The 25676-nt window shown below is 36.4% G+C and overlaps 4 protein-coding genes across 5 annotated transcripts; 1 reads left to right on the top strand and 3 right to left on the bottom strand.

Annotated features, from left to right (window-relative positions):
- Positions 1-9756: 9756 nt before the first annotated feature.
- Positions 9757-13162, bottom strand: LOC147540252 (transcription termination factor MTERF8, chloroplastic-like). The gene has a single exon (XM_086640616.1). It carries the CDS (start codon positions 11415-11417, stop codon positions 10236-10238), a length of 1182 nt encoding a protein of 393 aa, XP_086496742.1. The 5' UTR covers positions 11418-13162; the 3' UTR covers positions 9757-10235.
- Positions 12480-14274, top strand: LOC147540251 (uncharacterized). The gene has a single exon (XM_086640617.1). The coding sequence runs from the start codon at positions 12626-12628 to the stop codon at positions 13844-13846; it is 1221 nt and encodes a 406-aa protein (XP_086496743.1). The 5' UTR covers positions 12480-12625; the 3' UTR covers positions 13847-14274.
- Positions 14275-14511: 237 nt separating this feature from the next.
- Positions 14512-18412, bottom strand: LOC147540249 (NAC domain-containing protein 68-like). Of its 2 annotated transcripts, XM_086640618.1 has the most exons (4): positions 18108-18389; positions 17705-17988; positions 17296-17533; positions 14512-17241 (listed from the first exon to the last, which is right to left on the bottom strand). In XM_086640618.1, exons 1-4 carry the CDS (start codon positions 18286-18288, stop codon positions 17078-17080), a joined length of 867 nt encoding a protein of 288 aa, XP_086496744.1. In that variant the 5' UTR covers positions 18289-18389; the 3' UTR covers positions 14512-17077. The 2 variants fall into 2 exon arrangements, with proteins under 2 accessions (XP_086496744.1, XP_086496745.1); XM_086640619.1 differs by having other exon boundaries at positions 14620-17533; positions 18108-18412.
- Positions 14620-16010, bottom strand: LOC147540250 (uncharacterized). The gene has a single exon (XM_086640615.1). The coding sequence runs from the start codon at positions 16008-16010 to the stop codon at positions 14673-14675; it is 1338 nt and encodes a 445-aa protein (XP_086496741.1). The 3' UTR covers positions 14620-14672.
- Positions 18413-25676: the final 7264 nt, after the last annotated feature.

Genomic DNA, 25676 nt, shown 5'->3' with positions numbered 1-25676 from the left:
CTTTAGGTTTATAGTGCCCAGTTAATCAGTTTTTCTACCTCACTCTAGTGTCCTGTTAATGGAAGTACTCGACAAAATAACATAAAAGTTTAACAAAAGAATATCTTTGTCGAACCTTTTCCAGCTAAAGGGAAAGTATTTTTAGATGGGGTAAGTTTGTTGAAGTGACTGTGGAGGAAATGATGATCACTTCTGTTGACTGTTGTGCAAACAAGTTTTTATCTCTGGCCTCGTGTGTCTCCACATCACATAGGAGTTTAGAGGTCTTTTTCTCTAGATCTCGGTATATCTAAATTATAAACCATAAAATCCTTCCGGAGAAGAATTTGATGGTAATCCATAACCCTAATCTCTAATAACTTGGGGTCCCAATCATCCAGACGCATGTAGAAGATGAATTAATTAGAATAATAATCTGGGTGCCTCTAGGAAAAAAAAGAAATTAAATTTATTCTAATAAAACTAGTATTTGAATTTTGAGAGGCAAAAGAAGTTTTGGACAGTCTAAGGGATCAAAATGATGAGTTGGTCATATTTAGAGATCATATGGGAGTTAAACCTTTTTCTACCTCCATTTTTTTTTTTTTTTTTTTGTTGAACTACCTTTTTCTACCTCCATTTTCTTGGTTTTCAAAACTTACTATTCTTTCATGTTTTAACTAAACTATGTTGTTGGGTTCCAATTACACAATTAACCCTAGAACAACCAAACCAAGATACCATTGGAAATTGGAGGATCTTGGGCATGGAACCATGGGGTTTGTTTTGTAATAAGAACATGATGAATATGTACTTTCTATGATCCAATAGTTAGGAATCATAATGTGTATGTACATCCCATAGTGATTACTACACTGAATTTATTGAAATCACCAATCAAATCCCTTTGGTGGTTAGTCTATAACTATCCATGATAGATAATCTTCTATTAAAGTCTAACTTGTTTGTGCTTCTATACAGGTGACAAACACATCCATTTCTTCTCATTTCTCTAACTAAAAATGTCTTCATTCCATCTCTCTACCTCCTTCTCTTACTATTCCGGCCCCGTGCCTAATGCCTCTACGTAAATCTGCCCATCAATATTCAAAGCCAAACTCAAAAGTCGTCCGTTTTTTTAACAAGAAATTTTCATCTTTCAGAAATTATTATTTTGTTCACGCAGTCTTGCAATTGATGGATACATCCTATCTATTACGGTGAGATGTGTTATCAAACCTTTATTCAATGTAGAATAATACGTAACACATGAATATAGGATAGTATAAAGCTGAAGTGACTCAAAAGGGAGGTACAGATAGTCTACCGACAAAATATCAAAGAAAATATATTGTGCGATTTTATAGTGACAAGGCTATGGGTCGAATGCTTATATCAAGAGCTTAATTATAGACAGATCAAATTTGACATCTCTTCTTTCAACAGATAAAACGTACATCATCGAAAGTAGTTTTGGAATAAATGTTTTACTATTAAGTATTGACACATTTGATTTTCTCCATGACTTCAGTTGTTATATTTTACGTTAGGTTCGCAACTTCATGTCCCTTTTCCCAACCCAAGTTGCACAACATTAATCAATGTGTTTTTTCCAATTCCTAAGGATGAAATTGGTACATGAGTAAATTAATCAGATTGTTTTGTCTTATATTTCAAATATTCTAGAAAGATACTAAACATTGTTCTCCATTTTCAAGTGTTGTAAAAGAATCTTTGGTACATGTTGTCTACAATTATATAAATTCCATCAGAACTGAAAAAGACTCAGTGAGATCAAATCTCCATAATGGATATATTAGGTGTACATATATTTGTTGTCTTCACATAATTACTTTTAGAGAATTGTAGTACACGTTCGACTATATATATGTATTTGCCTAAATAGTTATATTAATATGAATCTTATAACATGGTGTGAAAAGCCATTGGATCCCTAACTCCACTTCTTTCATTCAGAATTATAGGGATTCTAATCTTACTAGTGTCTCTCAACTCATTCATAATAATTAATAGAACGTTCAGTTCTTGGAACTACTTTTGATGTTAATACATGTAACTTAATCAAATCTAATGACATTAACGAGGAAGAGCAAGATAAAATTGGATGGACAATCAATCAATCAGGTAAATTTACTACCGGATCTATGCACCGTCATTTAATTTCGGCACAACTTCCCCATCCTAGGAATGAGATCAACTCAAAATTTATTTAGACTCGTACTTCTATTTTTTTATGAAAATGTTGCACAGGAACTCTCCCAGTGCAGCATCGTATCGGAAAATACATAGGTAATTAAACTAACTGTCCTAACCGTGATGACATGAAAACTCCTGAGCATGCGCTATTTCATTGTCATTTTAAATGTATAGTTTTATTTCAATATTGTTCGGAAGCTAATGTTATTTCAATCACATAATGGATTACTTCGTTGAAAGATTGAGACAATATCTCATGCACTGTTAGTGATATACAGTTTCAACCATTTTATTGTTTATATAGGTCAACAGTTGGTAGCCCAAGTGGTTCCAAGGTGTTGACATAAACTCCAGAAAGCCCTGGAGGTCTCAGGTTCAATCCCATAGAAAGTGGAATCTTTGGTTATTTGAATTGAGATTATTAGGGTGTAAATAATGTTGTTGGGCTTTAGGCCATGTCTAGTTGGGCTATAGGCCCGGTCTTGTTAGTGTTTGAGTGACCAGTTATCGAGCTTATCACATCTATGATGTATCAAGTGCCAAATGTAACGACATACGTAGATCGTAGTCGACTTCCAAAAAACAAAAATTTGTTTATATAGAAAGCTCGATATGATCAATGGTTTCAAAACACTATTTAATTTCCTATCATAGGTAATCAAACAAATATTTGTTTTCGCACACAAGCCAGATAATGTCTATCCGACAACCAAACTTTTACGGACAATCGAATGGAATAACTATTCATATTGCAAAATTAATACAAATGCATCATTAACTGACATTTCGAGTTGTATTGGTATTAGCTTTATCATCCATATTCACCAAACTCAATTCATTGAAGCCAAAGCAACAACCCTCAGAGTTAGAACCAGTGAAGAAGGTGAATCAAAAACTATTTTATTTGTTGTTCGTTGTGCGGTGACAAATAACTACAAACATGTTATTAATAGAAAGTGAAAAATCAAAGTCTAATCCGACACTTAAGGCTAATCCAACACTCACTCGATCCTTGAAAAATGATACAACATAAATCGACGAACACATATTCAACAAATCAAAAATTTCATTCCGCAATTCAGTAGTTTCAAGTTCTTCTTCATCAACATAGCACAAAATAACTTAGCAGACAACCTAACAAAATGGACCAGGAAGAGTCAGGACAATAGATTTTGAAAATATAATTCAAATTTTATTTCTAAGCTTTACTGTAATCGTTGTTGATAATATTTTCCTTTAAACAAAAAAATAACATGGTGGGAAAATTGTCTACTTTTTTTTTGTTGAAACGGGAAAATTGTCTACTTGGACAACGGAATGAAAAACCAAAAGTAAAAAAATAAAATAAAAGAACATAATGGATTGTCAAATGACCCCCAACTTTGTGACCAACTTCCTGCCTGGCCCCCTACTTTAGCAATAATTTTCGTATGGCCCCCTTTTCCGTTATCTTTAACATTCCGTTACTCTCTCTCCTCCATCTTATTTTCTCACTCTGCCAAATCATTTCAGTACGCCACATCATCATCTTCACCGGTGAAAGTCGCCGGCCGACCAATTTTCCGGCCGGCGACCTTCAAGGTCTGTTCGCAGGAGGTCTGTTCGCAGGCCATTGATCTGGTGAACCAGATTTAAAGAAGAAGGTTAAAAAAAAATTTGAGAGAGAGAGAATAAAAAAAAAGTTGAAGGTTGCCGGTCGGAAAATTGGCCGGCAGGCGACTGTCACCGGTGAAGATGATGATGTGGCGTGATAGGTGACTTGACAGAGAGAGTAATGGAATGTTAAAGATAACGGAAAAAGGGAGTCATACGAGAATTATTGTTAAAGTAGGGGGCCAGGCGGGAAGCTGATCACAAAATTGGGGGCCATTTGAGTAATAACCCTTTTTAAAAAAAAAAAAAAAAAAACATAATGGATTGTTTTTCTTTTTCTTTTTTTAAAAAGAACATAATGGATTTGTAATAAAGTACTCAATTAAAGAAAGAAATCATATGAGAAATTATAATAAGTAAAGACACAAATAGTTGTGTTCACTTATCACACATTTTGAAACCTTAAGCTATCATAGATGTGAGAGAGGCAATCAATAATGGAGGGAAGAGGCAAATTGATTGTGAATAGGGACCCATTCTCACAAATTTTTGTACAAATCTTTTCAAAAAGGTAGATATTTTTCAACCCATAAAGAGGATGCTGTCTTCACAATAGGCCAAATGTGTTGTTGTCATAGATGACCCATTCCACTCAAACATCCATGTGCCTAACCTGCCATGATTTTTCATATTTAACAATTCTATTCGTATCACAAAATTATGTTAAAAATTTTCAGGTGTTTCATTTTATTGCATGTTTAATTGATTTAGACTTCAATTCAGAAAATGATAGATCAAAATTTTTGCTAAGTTTTTAATATTAATGTTCGTTATTACAATCGACAAATTCCACTTTCATGTGGGCAAATGAAAAAATTTAGGAAAAAGATGAATTTATGATCATTTTATTTCTCTACTTTCCTAGTTACTTTTCTTACTTTTTAGATTTCAATTCATAATACATTTATGTTTGGATCGCTCTATGTCTCAAAAGATATCCTCACTGGACATGAAAAGAAAAAAGAAAAAAGTATTTTTCATCAAATGAGTTCCTTTTTTTTTTAAAATAATAATGTTGTTTCACTTTCTCTCCCCATTTCTCAATCTCTAAATGCCTTTACCTTTATTTCTTTCTTTCCTATGTGATTATTGGTTATTATTAAAGTTTACAAGTAAAGGGATATTTATGTTTTCAAAAATAAAGAGAGATTTATGTCTTAACTATTTCTTTTTTTTTTTGTTGTTGTTGATATGCCTTAACTATGTTATCCTTGTTATTGATACATCTCGACCAACTGTTTAGTTTGGTATTATTTGTGGGTCTCAGAATGTATAAATCCAACACGAAGACTACAATTTAGAGAACATAGATATCACGACGTAAATCAACATGTGAGTTATTTTTTAGTGAAAATCCAAGTTTCTATCAAGAGATTGAAGCACGGGTGGGAATCGGTCCGGACCGGTTGGTATCGGACTCTAACTTCATCGAATCGGTCGACTCGGACATAAACTGTTGGCGACCACCTATTTACTCGGACGGACTCGGACGGTCACTCTCAAGAATTCTTTGTCCATTGACCGTCCAAGACCGTTTATTTTAACGGTCCAGTCGGACACCAGACGGTCTCGGTCCGGACTTTCCAACAAATTTACTTAATTCAGAACTTTATTTTCATTACCACAAACAAAATTACTTACAAATGAAGATGTTTAGCCCAAGAAATCAAAAGTAAATATAAAAAAGAAAAAAACACAGTTGATCATCATTTGACAAGATATAATTAAGCCTTGCACTAATGTTTGGTCTTCCAGAGGACTATATGACTATAGCCAACGATCATCATATATTCATATGTCTATAAAATTCAACGATCAACTTCTAAAAATGAGGACAGTTTAGTCGGTCAACCTATTCGGTCACTCGTACCGGTCGGTCAGCGGTCGGTCCTTCGACATAGAACTTTGACCGTGACCGTCCGCCAATTCTTTCGGGCCGGTCGGACACTGACCGTTATGACCATCAGGTGTCTGTGGACACTTTTTATCTCGGTCGAACGGGTCGAATAACGGTCTTCCGGATTTTTCCCACCCCTATCCTCAAAACAACAGAAACTATTAGTCAATACAAATGCTAAAAAGTGAGCTATAGTTGGTTTAACCTATAGTGATAGTTAGCACAAATTCGTAAAGTGGACTAGTTGAAAAAAAATCAAAAGAAAGCAAAGGTTATGAAAGGTGGGAGAAAAACACGTAAGGATTTGAAGAAAAATGATCAAGCCACCCAATGACAAGCACATTTGGGAGAGATCCCTAATCCCAAATCAAGATTTGGATAGATTCGTCACCTTCATCTTGATTTGTGTTCCAAATCCCAATGAAATCTTGACCGTTGATTCGGGATTTCAGTGTCTCAATAATCGCTACTGAAATTTGTCTACATTTAGGGAGAAAGAGAAACCAGGGGTTGTCTTGTTCGAGTAGCTAGCACACATGAACACACAAAAAGTGATGGCTGACTTGATGGTACCTAGTTGTTTTATTAGAGGTTGGAGAGTATTGACAGTAGCAGACAAATTATCTATTCCGATAAGAACCTTTAGGTTTTTCTCAAGGTCAACCAAAGATAAACGTAATACTAATAGAAAATTTTATTAATAACTTCCAAATTATATGTTTTAATTGCTAAGAACTCAACCAAAGATGTGGGATTACAACAAAATAGGACTCCTAATTAGACTTCAACTAGGATTACTAATTAGGCTTCAATTAGGACTGCAATACATAGAAATATAGAAACTCCTAATGTTAAATAAATATAGAATGGGAAGTTTTATAAGGCCTCCCCAATTTTGTTAGAAGACCTCCCCATGAACTATTTTACTTGCTAAATTATCACTGAGGGGAAGCCTTTTAACAAAAATGAGAGGGCCCTATAAAATCTCCCATATAGAATATCTAATTAGACTTCAACTAGGACTATAATACTTATGACTCTTTGGGTCAATGGTATATATTGTCTATATACTCGCAAAATATGTATCTTCGAGTCATTAAATTTTACCCAATATTCTATAATCTATATAATAAAACAGAAGGGAAAACGATGACTGGGACAAACATCCTTCTTTAATAAAGGATATCGTCCGGAAGCCCTTCTCAAAATTTAAAATATAGTCCTTCGTAGAAATAAAGTTACCTATTTAAAAAACAATAATCATTTCCAAAATAAAATAACTAATTTAAGAAAAAAAAAAACAAAATAAATTTAAGAGTTAAAGAAAGAAATTAAAATCTCTCTCTCTCCATAAAATAATACTAACTAATTTAAGAGAAAAGAAACAAAAAAATAATACCAAAAAATAATAACTAACAAAAATCTCTCTCTCTCAGTAGAATATAAAATAAATTTCGTAACATTTGATTGATATAAATGTCCGTGCCCTAGGGCACGGGATATACCCTAGTATATTTACATAACTTCATTTTCAGATGATATTTTTGGATTTAGAAGTCAAGATTGGATATAAGAATATCCATTCAACCGTTTACACGCCTAATCTTTTAAGTTTACAAGTAATTTGACAATATAAAGTAATACTAAAAGAGAAACTCATCACTATCAAATCTCTTTCTCTGTTTATTTGCTCATTCAAAGTTCAAACCCTCCGCCGATGTCATAAAACACAAACGATTAACAACTCACTAATCACACTGAATTTAATCATAATATAATAGTGACACACCAAATCCTGATCATCCACTCTAACCACAAATACTATGCACCTAAGAAAAAGAACTGCAGAGCATGAACTTTGAATATGACTCTCTCTATATCTATCGTAGTTCGTATAGGCTAACAATTTATCAAAAAAATCGGCTATTTGGGTATATCAGCAAAAGGGTCATAAACGATACCAGGAATATGTAACGATATCAACTGCAGTATACATAGCTCTACACGCTTTGTTCAAGTTCGTTCTTTGTTTATCGATAGCTTTGTCTCGTTTCGTTCCTACATAGACTCGACTCAGTGAGTAAACTATGTCTACTTTAGACCCAACTCAGTCTCGATTTAACAGGCAAAATGAAAGTGTTATGCTTAATTTGGTATCTGTAAACATCAAGAATGGTAGGATTTCAGTTTCTATCAATAATTGAGGAGACAAAATTGGACCCTACTTTGATTCATACAAATTAATGGGGTTACTTTCATGAGAGGTAAGGGAGGGTGAGGGGCCCTGTTTCTTTAAATCTGACAGTATAATATTGAAGAACATAAACAACAACAAGAAACAAATTCAAGTACCTGATATGTCCATCAAACCTTTTCTGCAACCTAATAAAATAATGCATGATTTTTCATCCTAAGGTCTTCCATGCTCCTTTTCTACCGTCGAACTTAGTTTGTAGCTTATGGTAAAAACCACCTTAGTCTGATAACTGGAATATCTTCCAGACCTGGGTTACAAGGAAAAACCTTGTTTTAAATATCGTTTAGGCCTTTAGGCCTTTAGTGTGTGGAGCCTAGGTTCGTCAAGGGAAAAGCCCATGCAAGTCTAGGACAGGTCTATCCAAATAAGAAAGAAAGTATCCTTGTGGAACTATGATGAATGGAACGCAAACGGTGCCTTCTCACAGGAACTATGGGTGCACTCCTTGGATTTCATAGGCAGCGTTTGGCTTCTATTGAAGATGAATTTAGATGGTGCAGTGAGCAGTTCAGAGGAGACTCTGTCTTGGCTAAGGTGGGATGATTGGCCCTTAACTCTTTTATGCATCATGTGTGGCAAGAAACTGCAGAGTTTTTAAACAACAAGCTAGTACAGTTGATGGTATTTTGACTCTCGTTATTGATGAGATAAAGATCAAAGCTGTAGCTTGGAAGGGCAGGATTGAGGATAATGATTCAAATCTTGCTTTTGTTGAGAGATGGAATCTTGGTGTGAAGCTTTCTGATGGAGATATGGATAGCTACTCGGCTGGGTTTGGAGCCCTTATTAGAAATGTGAATGGTGATGTTTTGGCTCTTGGTGGAGGTTCGGATGTTAGGGGAACGTTCTTGTTCATCAACTGCAGGGTTCAGGCTTGGGTTGATGCTGGCTAAGAAGCATCATCGTGAGCAGGTTATCATAGCTACTGATTCCATGGTGGTGTACTCACTGTTGTCTGATTTAACAAGCTTCCGCCATGGTGTGCTTGGAAGTATGGTGGTTATAAAGGAGTTATGGTCTAAGCTGAAAGCTTTTGAAGCTATGGAGCTGGATCCAAGTATGCTACCATCGGAGCAAGCTCAGATCATAAAGGATGTTAGTGCTGGCAGAGTTAGACTAAGGAAAATTTGGCTTTGATTGTATATATGACTTGATTTTATTGTTGTTTTCTAGCTTGTAGTTACTGATTCAGGGTCAGGCCCTTCAACCTGCTCATTAATGCAAAAAAAAAATGGTGCCTAAATCATGAGCAACGTTCTCAGTATCAAGATTGTTGTTACATTATGTACTCACTGATTATAAAGCCTCAACTTCTATAAAAGTTGCATTTACGATATAATTAGATCTAAGTACTTATTTCACTAGTCTTCAATGTTTTCATGTGGAACTTGACGATCCATCATAGTCGTGACCTACATCATAGTGGTGACCTACGATTCTACTAAGACCTCACCATTAGGGTTGAATCGAATTTAATGGTCTTCAAAGGCCACAGAGATATGTCATGACATGAAGTGTTGTACCATCACATACATAACAAGGGTTTGAATCATGTAACAAGTTTGATTAATAGGATAGACATGATGCAGCGAATTATGCAAGGCAAAGGCAACATTAATTAGGTTACAAAACTTGGACTGTACCATTATATCCCGTAAGCATGACTTAGCTTCTATCTTAAAATGGCATGAAGCAATTCAAGTCTAAACAACTATCAAAAGATAAATAGTTAGAATATAGTGTTATCATCAAATGAAACAACACATAATCTTTCATAGAACCCAATAGTATTTCTTAGAATCACATAAACTAAACTCTGCAAGATAAGGTCATAAACATATTTTAACACGAAAGCACCATACGATATGAAACTCAATGTTATTTGGTTTCTTATAAATAATGAATTTGGAGACGGTTTCAATACCTCAAGCCAGAGACGACAGTAGGCAGATTTCAACACTTCCAACTCTCGAATCCACGAAATAGAGAGACGATAATGGATGCCTTCAAGAGAGGAGATAACCGAAGAATCATAGCTCGGAAAAATTCTCACCTTTTTCCTTTCGGCATTAGAATGCTCTCTAAATTGTTCTACTTCCACAAAACCCATCAACCCAACCCTTTTCTAACACTAGTATGCAACATTTATTCCGAACCAATTCAATCTTCGAATCGAGAATTTGTAAATTTTCGGGTTAGAATTTGATATTCCGGTATCATCTATGAACCAAATCATTCCTCCAAAGCATCATCCAAAAGATGACCCTTGTAAGCTACCAATAAGTCCTCTTCAATTTCTTTAAATTTTGAAATGAATCTCTCCAAGAATTTTTTCTCAGTCATCTGAACTATAGAAAGAAAACTAAGTTCTTTCTTCCTTAACAACCGTTTCGACCTAAGAATATCAACAACTTTAAACCTAGGAATTACTCTATTCTCTATACTATGCATTAAACATGTCGAATTATGAACCAAACTTATCCTATTTATTCCAACAGTATTCAAATAAAACTCAACCCCTAATTTTAATTTCTCAGTAGAACACCTCATTAAAGCAGGAGAACTTCTAAACATACTTAAACATTCATCTTCTGAAAACCCTAAACTCTTAAAAAGATCATATTTCTTCTTTAGGGTTACTGAACTTATGCAACTAATAGTATATAATCCATGAAAAAACATTCTTGAATCAGAAGAAAAACCCATTTTCTCAGTCTTAACAAGTAACTTCATTAGGGTTTCTTCTTTAACAGCAAAGAGAATTGGTTGCCTTTTCAGAAGATTTGAAAGCTGAGACCCAATAATCCCATAACTTTGTAATAAAGAAATGTTCTTTAACAATCTTGATTCTGGGTCTTTAGTAATAATCCATTTGCAACGCAGTAAAACCCTAATCAAATCATCACCTGAAACAAGCTTTTTGAGAATGTTAATAGAAGGAATCAATTTTTTATCTAAACTACCAGTCAAAATTGAAGTATTTTTTGAAATAAATTTTCCTAAATCATTTCCTTGAAACCCCAGATCTTGAAAGAATCTAAGTTTAGGTTTAAGAATCTTTTCAACATCAGCAAAGAGAAGTTGAGGTGTAACTTGAACAGCATTTCGAATTTGGGTTTCTGAGAAACCAAATTGCTTGAGAAGAGAAACAGCAGATTCAGGTTTTTCAGTAGTTTTAATGGAATTGAAACGAATAGAAGTTGAATTAGCTTTAGATTTGGAGAAACCCAATGTGTTGATTAAGTAATCAGTGAGAAGGGGGTGTGGGGTTGGTTGTTTAGAAGGAGATGAATCAGAGGAGAAGTGAAGATGAAGAGAAAGAAGAGAGAATTTGTTGAAGCTTGTGGAAGTAAAATTGAAGGAATTTTGAGAATGGAGGAGAAAGGAGAAGGATTTCATTTGAACTTTTCTCATGGGTGCCTGTGTTTACAGCAAAAACATGGAGTAGGGTTTAGGGTTTAAGCTTTCGGCCCCCATGTAATTTATTTTAGTGTTTGGGATTCTAATCTTTTAAACGTTGATGTTTGGTAAAATTTTCAGGGAACAAATTTTTCTTTTTGGTGGGCAAAAAAAAATTAGAGATTTTTTGTCTCTTCCAAACATCACCTACTCAATGTTTTTTTTTTCTCTCTCATTCTCTCTCTTTCTAAGTTCCGGCGAAGGGGCTATCAACGGAACCTTGTATGGAAAACCAGACCAAGCAACCTTCATCCGGAAACCAGATGAAGTGTTTCGGCGAAGGGGCTCTCCCCTGCACCAGAACTTAGAGACACATATAGGGAAAAACAGAAAGATTGATGAAGAGAGGATGAGAGAGAGAGGAGAGAGAAGGGAGAGAAACAGATAATAGTTGCGCACCGATGATCCTCTGCCAGTGACGTGAGAAAGGGTGTCTTTGGCTCAATTTTTTTGTTTTCCACCTTGTACTCTAGAAACTTTTCTCTTTCCTCGTAACACCGGTTTTTTTCAATTAGGGATGGGAATTTAGTCTGAGAGTCTGATACCCGATTCAAAATGTCTAAGTTCGATGAAAACGATCCTGCCGAAAACCTAGGTTGGTTGACTCCGTCGTCCAAACCATGTTTAACGCAATTTCTAGAATCCCCACAACATGCCTTATACAAACTGGTTTCCAATTTGCCTTGTCTTAACCAGCCTTAAATCTCTACTGCTCTTAAGATTTTACAACGCGCAATGTCCTTCCTGGGTCTGTAGTACCTATGGACATTGGAATGTTTGGCTACGATGGAAAGTTGACCCACGTTCGACTAGTGTCAGGCTCAGCCTGTCCAATCCTTTTAGCCAGATTTTGATAGTCCCCTCAAACGGACTTTTGCAAGGCATCTCCCATATCCCTTAGCTACTCCATCTAAACTTGTCCGAAAACTCCAGTGTTATCGAGGTTTTATACCCTGCAATGGTTTGAGTCTTTTGAAATACTTATACACACCTAAGTTCGGTCGTATTCCCACCCCCATACTAGCATAGCTGATGGTTGAATTCTAAATCCGTCCATCAAATCAGTTTTTAATATTGTCTATGAAATCCCTCTAAACAAAACCCACCCACCACCAAATCTCCTTCACCAAACAGACCATAAAGTTTTAGAATTCCCTCCTCAAATGACAAACCTGCTACAAGTTTGTAACAGTGCCTCTCATCTTCCTCCATACACAGCCGAGATGTCCAAAATGTGCAGCCATGGCTTCCCAAAGGTGATATCTTTCCCTTATTTCAAACATTTATTTCAATACCCTTCTTCTGTAAACCTAATAAAACGATCTCATCACCACCAGAAGAACACCACTCATTTCATGGTAGATTACTTGATTGAATCACTTGGCTTATCTACTGATGAAGCAAGCACTGCTTCAAAAAAGCTAACTCATTTAAAATCCACAAAAAAACCTAATTCTGTCATTGATTTCTTCAAACAAACTGGTTTGAAGGATACCCAGATTAGAAATATGGTTTCTAGTAGACCTAGATTGCTTTCCTCTGATGTTGAAAAAACCCTAAAACCCAAAGTTAGGGTTTTTGAAGAACTTGGTCTGTCTGGGTCTGATTTAACTAACTTGATTGCTTCTGACCCATTCTTATTTACTAGAGGTTTAAAAACTCGGATTATACCTTCTATTGAGTTTCTTGAAACTCTTCTTGGTAGTAAAGAGAATGTGATCAAAATATTGAAGAAATCAAATAGGTTGTTTTCATCTGATACAATTAAAAGAATGCAACCCAATATCTTGTTATTACAGAAATATGGTGTTCCAGATAGTAGAATCAAGAAGTTAGTTCTTGAGAATCCGAGGTGTTTCTTGTTGGATCCTAATAGACTTGAAACTATTATCGAAAAGATCGAAGGGGAGTTTGGGATATCTCGTGATTCATGGATGTTTAGTCATGCAATTGATGCTATTAGTTCAGTTAGTAGTTTGACAATTGAGTCTAAATTTAAAGTCTTTGAGAGCTTTGGGTGGTTGAAATCGGATTTTATAACAATGACTCGAAATCTTCCTTATTGTATGAGTTTGTCAGAGACGAAGATCGTGAGAGGTTTAAATTTCTTGATGAAGGAAGTTGGTTATGATCCTGGTTATATAGCTTCTCATCCAAAGCTTTTAATGTATAGTTTGGAGAAAAGAGTCGAACCTCGTAATGTTGTTTTGAGATTAGTGAAGGAGAAGAAGCTAATTAAGAAGAACCCGAGTCTTTATTCGATTGTTGGCATGCCCGAGACTCAATTTTTGAACGATATTTTGTTACCTCACAAGGATGAGATTCCGGATGTTTATGAAACTTATATCAGAAAGACTAATCGATCCTCAACAAAGGCAACTTGAAGTTTACTATTGTATGGTCTGGATAAAGGCATTGCGGACGGAGTAATAGGATCTCTACAATCGGAAAGCTCATTTTTGTAAGAGTTTAACATTGATTGTTACCTACAAGAATTTCAGATGTTAGATAAACCAAATTGGTCCAACAAAAAGTTTATTGTGAATCCTAGTTTGGTTCGATGGTGAATCTTCAAGCTACAAGTGTCTGAACTTGTGTTCTAAATGATCTTCTTAGTTTTAGGCTAATGTTTTGCTATCATTATATGTTCTTAACTTTTGATATCGGTCTGTTTGATATTGTTATTTAACTGAAAGAGAATATGTTATCTACTCTTCTCTAACTGTTGTGCATAATGAACCACGGGTAGTTTTGAATGACAATTATGTATATCTTCAAGCTATAATTCTCTAAATGTAGTTGTGTTTACTTATGTCTTGCTTGAACTGAGGTGGAATTTTTCTTCTTCTCATTGTCTGAATCTGACTCGTCCGACTTTGAATAGTCTGAGTTTGACTTGTCTTAGTCAGGGCTCAAAAGTCATTTCAAGTTTTTTCAGAGAAATGGCTCTAGAAAAAATTGTCACCCCAATAAATGGCTCCAAAAATAGAAATTTTATTGCTTACTTCCTTTCGTTTCTTAGTAAGCTTTTTAGGTTACTAAGCTGTGGTTAGGCAATCCATAAAAGAGCTTTCAAGACTGAAATATACATCGTTGTTCAAGCATGAGCTCTGATATCATCTCTGATGCATATTCAGACTATAATCACAAAAACACATGAATGAACATTATATCTATTCGATTCTGAAACTTGTTTGATACATATTATTCCTATGCAGGATACCCTTCTTCTGGGTAAGCTTCATAGTAGCCCGAGTTTTGAAACGACGACTGCCCATTGGACTCAGCCTGCACAATATGTGACGGTCTTTGGTAATGTCTCTCATAACCATCACGGACTACAAGATCTGACTTGGTATTCAAGTAATTTGACGCAGGATACCTTTCTCCCGGGTAAGCTTCATAGTAACCCGGGCTTTTAGACGATGTCTGCTCATTGTATTCAATTTGCCGAAATTGTGTATGTTCTTGGTAACCTTCATAGTTGCCCGAGTTTTGAAACAACGACTGCCCATTGGACGTAGCCTGCACGATATGTAACGGTTCCTGGTAATGCCTCTCATAACCATGACGGGTTACAAGATCTGACACAGTGTTTAAGTAATTTGACATAGGATATCCTTCTTCCGCGTAAGCTTCATAGTAACCCGGGCTTTGAGACGACGACTGGTCTTTGTACTCAATTTGCCGAAATTGTGTCTGTTCCTGGTAATGCCTCTCATACCCATGATGGATTACTAGATCCGATGCGCTACTCAAGTATTTGGATGTCGGAGAACTCTCTTCCTGGTAAGCTTCATTGTAACCCGGCATCTGAAACCAAGATTCCTCATTATTCTTTACTTGCACAAGTTGTGACTGTTCTTGATAATGTCTTTCATAACCATAACTAGCATACCCATAACTAATATCTTCATCTTTTCTTTCACCATATGGATATAAACTTCTTCCAAATAAATACTCTGCTGTTCCTTTCAGAGGATTTCCATGACTTTCTTGTTCATAATTGTTTAGCCGATTATCGCCTTTATGATCCCTTTTATACAAGCAAGGCCAATAACCAAATATATCTGCACATGGACCTAATTCTTCATGGGTTTCGTCGTGTCTTCCATAGTTGGCGATTTCTTCTTCCCTTCCATACCCATAATCACTAGCATAGCCATTGCCACAATCAACAGACCCATACCCGTACGCGTACCCGTTTGAGAAAATATCCTCTCCCCAAGAGTTGGATCCATATACACAATTACCATAACCATCAAACCCCATATTGTTCTTTTCTTCTTCCTTGTTAGGCTTGATTGGTGAAGACCCATTCTGTGACTGGTTTGTTTGATCAGTTCCATTAGGTGAAGGTATGGATCCAGAAGAGAAACCATTCAAGGAAGAAGAGTTAGAGAGAGAAATTGAAGGAGGATAGCAGATTGAATTAGAAGGTGGTAGAGGTTTTCCATAGTGAAGAGATTGATCATAACCACCACAATAAGGAGTTGGATTATACTCTTTAAATTCAGGAGCATTAAAATCAGAAGTGGAATTAGTCATTCTAAAATGATTTTTTAGATTCTTTTACAGAGAAATAATTCAGATCTGTAAACTGAATTTCATCCAAAAACATCAAAATATTATCATCTTCTTATTTTTAGATTGTAGCTAAGTAGTTCAGTTGTCACATCTCTTTTATTTTTTTCAAATTACTTCTATATCCCCTTTTTGGATTGTAGTTAAAAAGCAATTCAGCTCTTTACGTTTCTTATCTCCTATAATTCCTTCTCTCTCTGTCAAACACACGGGAGACGGGACGCCCACACCGGGACACTGGACTTCTGAGCCATGACGTGGGGTGCTCGAGTTGAGACATGGGACACACGAGATGCCAGATCCGAAGCATGGGACGCCTAAGCTAAGACGTGGGACGCTCGAGCAAACACAAAAAGCACCCAAGCCGAGACATGGTACGCTCGAGCAAATACACGAGTTGAAAAGCAAGGGACTCTGGAGCAAATATAATGGATACTCGAGCCGAAGACATGGGACCCGCGAACAAAAGAGTTGGGAGGCAACATGGCAGGTGAAGAAGCCAAGGATTGTTTTGAACAAAAGAAAATTGTGTCTTTGTAGGTGCCCCGTCTATTTTGCTCTTGACCTGCCTCTCTCGGCACAGTCTGAGGCCTATGGACAAGGCTGTGCAAGGGCACTCGGACTGATCTGAGTCCGTATTCAAATCTGAGACAGATAAAGTCCAGTCTGAGTGCCCTCGGCTTGCCCCGTCAATGGGGCACTAAAAGTGAGGGTGGGTCCATGACAATTTGCCAGAGCACCTGTGTGGACCCCTCCTCTTCCCGAAAATTTGGTCAAATTTCTCCACACTAGTCCACCTTAGCTGAATGACTCAGGCTGCTTATTCATAAATCTATAGCTTAGTTTATCTGATAAAAATTTATTAAAAAAGTCCTAGAAGCAATTAATTAACACTAATCTCATTTGTATAAACTCAAAAAATCTATATATCTCAAACACCCTCAACTCAACCTTCACAATTTTTCAAATCCTATTTCTTTCAAATTGACCCAAAATAATCAAAACCTAGTCCTCTCAAAGAGATGATTGACTTAGGAGTTCCAAAAGGGTTTCATCTGTGGAGAAAATAGGTCAGATACTAAGTAACCTAGCTGGTCATTGTTAGTCATATCTTGATGAGTAGCCATTGGTGATGATTCAAATCCATCAAAGGAGTACAGAAGATCATCTAAACTTAATCCCATTAACCAGTCATCTTCTTCTTCTTTCAATTCCATCTGAAAGTTATCTCTAGTAGTACTCCTACTACCATCTTCTTCTTCATCTTTCAGTTCCATCTGAAAGTTATCTCTAGTAGCACCCTTACTACCATCTTCATCTTCTGAATGAAAATCATTCACTGAATCTGACTCTGGGCTCATAAAACTATCAGATCCTGTCATTATTGATTCAACATTTTCTTCAATATGAGGTAGTTTTGATTCACTTGGTGGTATCTCCCAGTTGTTCTTCTTGTTGTAAAGTCTACAAAGAACCCAATTGTCCAGCTGCAAAAAGAAAATTGCAGGTAAGAATTTGTAATCAGTCATTCAGAGGTGTCAGATAAAAATAAAATTTTTTAAATTTGGCTCGAGTCAATTCAGCCTTTGAGTTAGATGTGACTTACGAAAACAAATAAACATTGTAGTTAGAGTTTTAGTATTTCATAAATGACATACCTTTAGACTGCCATTTTTCTTCGAAGATCGATTCGTCTCTGCTAATCGATATTCATGCATAATCCAATTAGTCTTTATTCCTTTTGGTGCTTTACCGGTATAAAATACTAGTGCTTTCTTTATCCCAACATTTGTCATATAACCAGACGGCTTTATAGGTTTATCGGCACCCGTTGCTTTCCAATATCCACTTCCAGCTGCCCTGTTTGGCCTCGACCCGTTCGGATACTTCCTATCTCTAGGTGTAAAGAAGTACCATTCTTTTGTTCCAAACAGAGCCTTCTCTGTTCAGATTTCATCATTAAAAGATACAAAATTAGATTTTCATCAATACTTAAGATCCCAAAATCAAAAAAGAAATTGGGATTGAAATTCGAGACGATTTTGAGATTAGATATAGTACCAGGAAGTGTCCATGGATCATATTTGTAGAGATTAATCTCGGCAATTATCGGAACGGGCAAAGATTGATTAAGAACTTTACGACATAAGTAATGAACAACGAGTTCATCATCCGTCGGGTGAAATCGAAAACCTGGTGGTAGGTTTAACTCAGCTTCTGCATCTCTTTGTCTTTTCATCATTTTTCTACTTGGTCGGATTCTTCTTTGTGTTCTTTGTGTTCTTCGTGTTCTTTTCGAGATGATTTGGTGAAGTTGAGCGATTGAAATTTGAGAAGACAGATTTAGACATCCATACTGACCAAAGAATCAGCATATAAATAAGATTTGAGAGTGTGGGGGGTCCCAAGTCAAGAAATCAGATTCTTAGCCTTTTGAGTTTTTGACTGGTATTGGGAATAGACAATGAATGTACTACTTGTTCTGGTTCTGGTTCTATCTAGGAAGGTGCATACTTTATTCAAGTGGGGTTTCCTGGTGGGTCAAATATAAAACTACCCGATTGATCTAGAACTTCAGTGCTCTCTAGTAACTGAATTATGGAACGAACTAACGGTAAAAACCGGCACAATCACCTATAGTTAGGGGATCGGATCTTACACATTTTGTGTAAGTTTTGGAATGGTAGCATATATATTTTGAATTTGAATAAATGGCGTAACAATTAGTTGCTTCAAAACCCCTATTGTAATTGAGTACATGTGTTTTCGATTTTCGATATGATTTGTCGGATATTGTAGTCTTATTTGTCGGATATGTGTAACCATTTATGATGCCCTAACTCCCAAGTATTACCAAAGAAATACTATATGATGGCAATAGTTCTTGAATTGAGGTGATAGAGTACGTCATAGTGCAAAATACCATCCATCTGTATGTGGCCTGACTCAGTCAGTGTGGTCCAATTAGGTCAAAGAAAAAAAAAATGTCCACTCACATTATTTTCTTTTTAAATTGCTTGGGACCCCTTTCTTTAGTGACGTAACGGTTGAAGTCATTCAATTGGTTTCCTCGGCGGCTTCCTCTAGGTGGGAGTGTGACCAAGTTTGGGGAACATGGTTGAGCATACCTTTTTTTACTCTTCTTCCTCCTATTGTTTTGTTGGGAAGTGAAAAGTGGCACGAATCGGCCCCATATGAGCGTCTACATGCACTTGAAACATCGGTCGGGTGGGTAAGACACCAAACTTCACTGCTTATTAAGGTATGCGGGTTAATTGAGCAGGTAATTTTAAAATTTATCTTGTCCACTCAAATCTATTAAAAATTCGAGTAATTTAGGTATGGGCGGACGGGTAGCGAATAAACCTGTGACTTTAAAAACTCACTTCTTCTTCATTTATAAAGTCTCCAAACACGTTTCTTAATTCTAAAGAAGCAATGTGAGACTAAAATGGACATAAAAGGGGTATGGGCATAAAAGCTTACTTAGTACGATCAAAACATCAATTTCGACTAGAAGAGAAAAATTTTAGAAAGAAAGAGAGATACGTAAGTAGAGAAGGAAAGAGAGATACAAGTTAGCTAGGGCATAAAAGGGGTCTGGGCCGACGGTGTTTAAGAAATCCGTCGCCCAATGGTTTCGCGGAAAAGATTTCCGCCAAACCATTTCCACCGCCGACGGTGGGAAAACTTTTTTCTGACGGCAATTAAATTTTCAGAATTTTTTCCCACCATCATGGGAAATTTTCCCACCAATGCGAAAATTGGCGCCATTTATTTTCATACCACCACCAGTTTCCCAAGTCGTCGGCCACGGCGTCGGTGAAATGAAGAGAATGGAGGCCACCGTGGTGTTTTTAGCCGACGATTTTATTAGACATCTTTCGGAAATGATCACCTCTACCGACGGTACTTCTAAAAACCGTCGACTGTACACTTATGGCCGACGGTTTTAATATATGCTGTCGGCAACTCCGGTCGCAAATAGCCCGTATTTTTGTAGTGACTTGAGTTCATGGGACTCAAGGCTCTTCAATATCTGACCCACATGAACTTGTGAAACAAATTATCCTTTAGTAAATTAAAGTTTTTTTACACCAAAAAGAATCATGTCTCTTTAGTTTAAGAACCCAACATTGAATATAAATAAAATGTGATCTTTGCTTCTGTCTTCTATTGATCATTTTCTGAATCATATATGTGGAGAGAGGTCGATATGGCTGCATCTTGTCATCCATTAAAAAAATCCATTTTATAATTCATATATAAAAATAGATCCACGTCTATATCTATAAACATACAAAGGCAAATACATTTGGTAAAAGGCCCATCTATACCATAAGGTCCATAATTTTATCTGCCACGATTCTCGCGTGCCAAACATGAACTTATTGGTTGCATAGTTGAATAGTTGATGGCAACTCCTTTTTTTTTTTCTTGTTCTCTTTTTTTTTGCTCAAATTGATGGCAACTCCTTTCTTTTTTGTTGAAACAATTGATGGCAACTTTTTATTTTCTCTGTTAATGGGAGATGGCAACTCCTTGGTCCATTACTATTATTGATCCTATCTATATATTACTATTAAATGAGTTGCTCAACAATAATGGGCTCCACTCTATCTATAATGTGCCTTCATCTGATTGGGGGAAAGAGAAAAACTTTAGTCGGTAGGTATTATAGAGGACATTTTTTTAATAATGATAGTAGAAAAATATTGAAATGGTGTTTGTTTTTCCATAACTTAACATGTGTCCATCAATACAGCTAGTTTTTTTTGTGTAAGTGTGAGTTTTTCTTATCAATACATATAAGTTTGAGTATCCTTCAACAAAAAAAGAAAGTTTAAGTTTCAAATCACAAAATAAAAGGTTAACTAGTGTTGCCTATTTCTCAAAAAAAAAAAGGGTTATTTCCCTAATGGCCCCCTACTTTGTGACCAGCTTCCCGCCTGGCCCCCTACTTTACGAGAAATATCCATATGGCCCCCTAAAACTGTTAACTTTAACTTTCCGTCACTCTCTCTCCTCCATCTATTTTTCTCTCTCTGCCATGTCACGCCACCTCATCTGTTAGGCCACCTCATCACCTTCTCCGGCAGAGGTCGCCGGCCGGCCAAATTTCCGGCCGGCGACCTTCAAACTAAAAATTTTATTTTTTTTTTTTTTATCTCTCTCCTCTCTCTCTCTCTAAGAACTCCGACGAAGGAACCCTTCGCCGGAGTTCGTCTGTTCTCACGAACTCCATGAGATTATAACCCAAACTGTTAGATCAATATGACTAATTACACAATTTACCCAAACCATGAGAATCAAAATCGCAGAGCTAAGTCCTAGGTCAGATCCATAAACCAACTCCTTGATTTGGAAATTCAGAATCCGACTACAAAATCATGAACCTGATAACTAAAAACTACTTCAAAAATCAAAGACTATAAAACTTAACACAAATATCTTTTTCAATAAAGAATTTATAAATCTATATATGTCAAAGTGGAACCCTAGATATAAATCAAAATCGTAATTAAAACTAAAAATATCAACTAAGAACGAAGATGCAAAAAAGTACAGACCAATTTCAGCACCGAGTCCCTGTATTCCCGAGACAAGAATGTTAGATGCGAAAAGACGTCGCATCGTTTCACGGCCATAAACGGCAAGCTGTCGACTGTGCAAATCCTCATCAATCTCAGGTGGATTTCCGTTACCTAACGCCATGGAAGAAGACCTAATGTCTTGTTGAGTCTGATCGTTGATGTTACCAGTTGCTGAAACAATGGAAGAAGAAATCGAGAAATCGATCTTAGATTTCTCGAGCAACGTAGAATCGTTAGGGTTGTTTCCTTCTACTGACTCTCCTCCAACAGCTCTCTTACTAGGAAGCATATAGTGCGATAATAAACTATCCAATATAAACAGAAGAAAATGAACTAGATCAAAAAGTAGCTTCAAGAACAAGCAACTACAAAATATTTGTAAAAAAAAAAACCTAAATCTAAATCATCTGATACCAGAAGAAGAAGAAGAAGATGAATTCGAAGATTGAATAGAAATGAAGCACTTACCGCTTACAACTTCGTTAAAGCAAAGAGAGAGAAACTGATTGTTAAAGAAGAAAGGAAATTGGAGATTTTGATCGAGATTTCTGTTTTGATGAAATGATATGTGAAGTTTAGGTTTTTAGGTTGTTTCTAGGGTTTTGATGAGGTCGGTTTTATGGTGTCAATCTTCTGTGGAATATGACGAACTCCGGCGAAGGGTTCCTTCGCAGGAGTTCTTAGAGAGAGAGAGATAAAAAAAAAAATTTTTTTTTTTTTTTTAGTTTGAAGGTCGCCGGCCGGAAATTTGGCCGACCGGCGACCTCTGCCGGAGAAGGTGATGAGGTGGCCTAACAGATGAGGTGGCGTGACATGGCAGAGAGAGAAAAATAGATGGAGGAGAGAGGGTGACGGAAAGTTAAAGTTAACGGTTTTAGGGGGCCATATGGGTATTTCTCGTAAAGTAGGGGGCCAGGCGGGAAGCTGGTCACAAAGTAGGGGGCCATTAGGGAAATAACCCAGAAAAAATAACTAGTGTTGCCTTATAAGAGAATAATGTTTAAGTTGTAATTATGGGTGCTTCTAAAGGCACCTGACCAAACAGCTGTTAGCATCCATCTCTGTTAGCACCAGGCCCAACCGCTCTATTCTCTGTTGGCACCAATCAAGTATGTAGGCACCGGTCAACCCTAACCCCTCCATCCATCTCTCTTTCCTAAATTTATATTCTCTCTCTCTCTCTCCTCTGATATCAACCCGAATGAGACCATTTAGACTTGAAGAGAAGTTAGGGTAGCAATATTACCTTCACCACAGGGAGACTTCCTAGTGATAATGAGCAAAGTTTTCGTTGGCATTCTAACAGGTCCCTTAACTTTCAACCTTTTGTTTTTTGCTCTACTCACAAGATCAGCACAAACTGTTACCAATGAAACAAACAAACAAACATTATTAAGCATTCGATCAAATACAACAGAAGAATCAAATCTAACTGTGAGTGTTCAAATTAATACTACCTTTCTCGAGATTCTTTACATTCTTAGATGAAAGAGTAATTCTTATACGATGAAGTTGTTCTTGTGGTTCTTCAAAACCAGGCTTCGTTGGTTTCAGCATAGCAACGGTAGCCATTATTGGATTGGAGAATGACAAACTTTGCTCATTACCACTAGGAAGTCTCCCTGTGGTGAAGGTAATATTGATACCCTAACTTCTCTTCAAGTCTAAATGGTCTCATTCGGGTTGATATTAGAATGTTTGTCATTTGTCTGACGTAATGCCTTAACAGTTAGTTGCACAATCTTTTCAATACCCACTAATTTTAATTCCAAGAAACAATCATACTCCTAGAATTTTGGACAACAATAATGCCCTATAATAGACGGACTGGACCAGTCCGTTTGTATTCATTACGTCACGGATTAGCCAATCCGTTTCTCTTCACATGATCACGGATTAGCTAATCCGTGACTTAATGAATACAAACGGACTGGTCCAGTCCGTCTATTATAGGATGATGATGATCAGAAGCAAAGCTACTAAGGTGGAGCTGCCTGAGGTGATGGGTGGTGGATCGAGTTGATCCTCCTCCTCTTTCTCCTTCCTGTAATAAGGATAATGATAATAGTTAGACTGTTCTTCTTCTTTTTCTTCCCTCATCTGCATCTTCTCTCTCTAGGTTTTGAAATGAAATTGGGGGAGAGATGGTTAGGAGTATTGGTACTCTGTTTTAATGCCAGGACAACATTTCGATGAGTTTGGGATGGTGCACTATACCTAGGTTTTTTTTTGATAAATCATAATGTCAATCACATCATGGAAATGAGAAAATTAATCCGATACATTACATGGCTAAGTGTGTTTTGGAAGAAGATAGAAGAAGCAGGCGAAGGTGAACATCACCCACATTAAAAACCGGTGCTTATAGAGAATTTGGGTCAATGACCATTGACCGGAGTCCATAAAATTTCCAGATGCTAACAGCCTTTTGGCCAGGTGCCTTTAGAAGCACCCTGTAATTATTAGTTAACTTCATCTTTCTTTCTTTTTTTCTAGTTTTTTCAAACCTATAAATAGATATCCACCTCTATTATTTTACTATCAAATTCTTTCAAGTGGAAATAAGATTTTAAAGCCCTTTAATTATACTACTGTCAATAAATAAGTTATTTTTACCGATCTAACTGTAAAAGTGTACTATACTATTGTCAACAGTTGGTAGTCCAAGTGGTTCCAAGGTGTTGACATCAACTCCAAAAAGCTCTGAAGGTCCCAGGTTCGAATCTCAGAGAAGGTGGAATCTTTACTTTATTTGGATTGAGATTATTAAGGTATAAATAATGTAGTTGGGCTATCAATGCCAAATGTAACGACATGCGTTGATCTTAGTCGACTTCCCAAAACAAAAAAATGTACTACAGTATTTTAAATGAGTTAGGTTGTGTTCGCGTTTGAGCCAACCCTCAAACATGTTTTATATTTGAGTGTCTAATTTCATTCCAACGACTTCTGGGCGTTTTTGTTTGTATAAGAACTAGGTTCCCACCGCGTCCTACGGACGCGGTAGATCCCTTTTGGCTAACGCCTTTGTCATTGTATCCGTCGTAGTCGACCACCCTTCAGTGGTGTGTGAATCTCGAAGTTATGCATATCCAGATGTGGTCACATCACTGATTTTATTGTTACACCATCCAACATTATACAGGGATCTGTAATTCGCATATTCTATGCGAATCACAGGTCTTTGTGTTATCCTAGATGGTGTAACAATGAAATTAGTGATGCGGTCACATCTGGATATGCACAACTTCGAGATTCACACACCACTGAAGGGTGGTCGACTACGACGGATACAATGACAAAGGCGTTAGCCAAAAGGGATCTACCGCGTCCGTAGGACGCGGTGGGAACCTAGTTGAAGAGAAAAAAATTATAGTCTGAAAGTATCAAAAACTGAATAAATATTATCAATAAAGTAAGAAAAATAAACCCGTTTAAAAAAAATAGTCAATGGAAAATGTCGATAAAAAGCGAAAGATTTTTTTTAAAGAAGTTGCTCGGCATGTCCTGATGTAGTGATATCGTGATATCAAAATGTCAGCATCAAATTTCCTACAAAAACTTCCATAACCTTCTTATTTTTGTTTGATGTTTTAGTTTGATTTAATATTTGTTTCTTCTTACATATAGTTTTTGGTTATTTTAGTTAGTCAAAGAAAGTGGAGAAACTATTTGGACTGATGAGAAACTATTTGGACTTTTACGTTTTTGTGCTTTGATCAATTCAGTTTGTTTTGCAGGAAAGATTATTCATGCTCCGTAGGACGCGGTGGACACCTAGTCAATTAAATTACCAAACACAACAGAATAGCAAATTCTCATTTGCTAATGAACATTAATGCAAAAGAATCTACTAAAACTTTGCATAATCAATTCAATTTTCTCTTCAATTCAAATGCTAGGTACTAAAAAAAATAGTGTACACCCCAACATCCATTATGAAAACGTTTTGGTCTATGTACTTCCCCATATGCGTGTACCACTTAAATTTAGTCAACGGCAATGAATAAATTATATATTCAATATATGAAACAAC

This window comes from Eschscholzia californica, unplaced genomic scaffold (assembly GCF_041429995.1).
Source record: "Eschscholzia californica isolate CP2 unplaced genomic scaffold, dmEscCali1.0.p SCAF_5, whole genome shotgun sequence".
Classification (NCBI taxonomy): domain Eukaryota; kingdom Viridiplantae; phylum Streptophyta; class Magnoliopsida; order Ranunculales; family Papaveraceae; genus Eschscholzia; species Eschscholzia californica.
The sequence above is the reverse complement of the archived record's forward strand: the minus strand, read 5'-3'. Positions and strand labels throughout refer to the sequence as shown.

Bases quoted from the DNA above. Each gene is read 5' to 3' on its own strand.
- LOC147540252 (XM_086640616.1), bottom strand. From the start codon at position 11,417: ATGAGAAAAGTTCAAATGAAATCCTTCTCCTTTCTCCTCCATTCTCAA.
- LOC147540251 (XM_086640617.1), top strand. From the start codon at position 12,626: ATGACAAACCTGCTACAAGTTTGTAACAGTGCCTCTCATCTTCCTCCA.
- LOC147540250 (XM_086640615.1), bottom strand. From the start codon at position 16,010: ATGACTAATTCCACTTCTGATTTTAATGCTCCTGAATTTAAAGAGTAT.
- LOC147540249 (XM_086640619.1), bottom strand. From the start codon at position 18,288: ATGATGAAAAGACAAAGAGATGCAGAAGCTGAGTTAAACCTACCACCA. The intron at 17,989-18,107 runs GTACTATATCTA...AAATCTGAACAG, and splicing joins TGATCCATGGACACTTCCTG to AGAAGGCTCTGTTTGGAACA. The intron at 17,534-17,704 runs GTATGTCATTTA...TTCTTTTTGCAG, and splicing joins AGAAAAATGGCAGTCTAAAG to CTGGACAATTGGGTTCTTTG.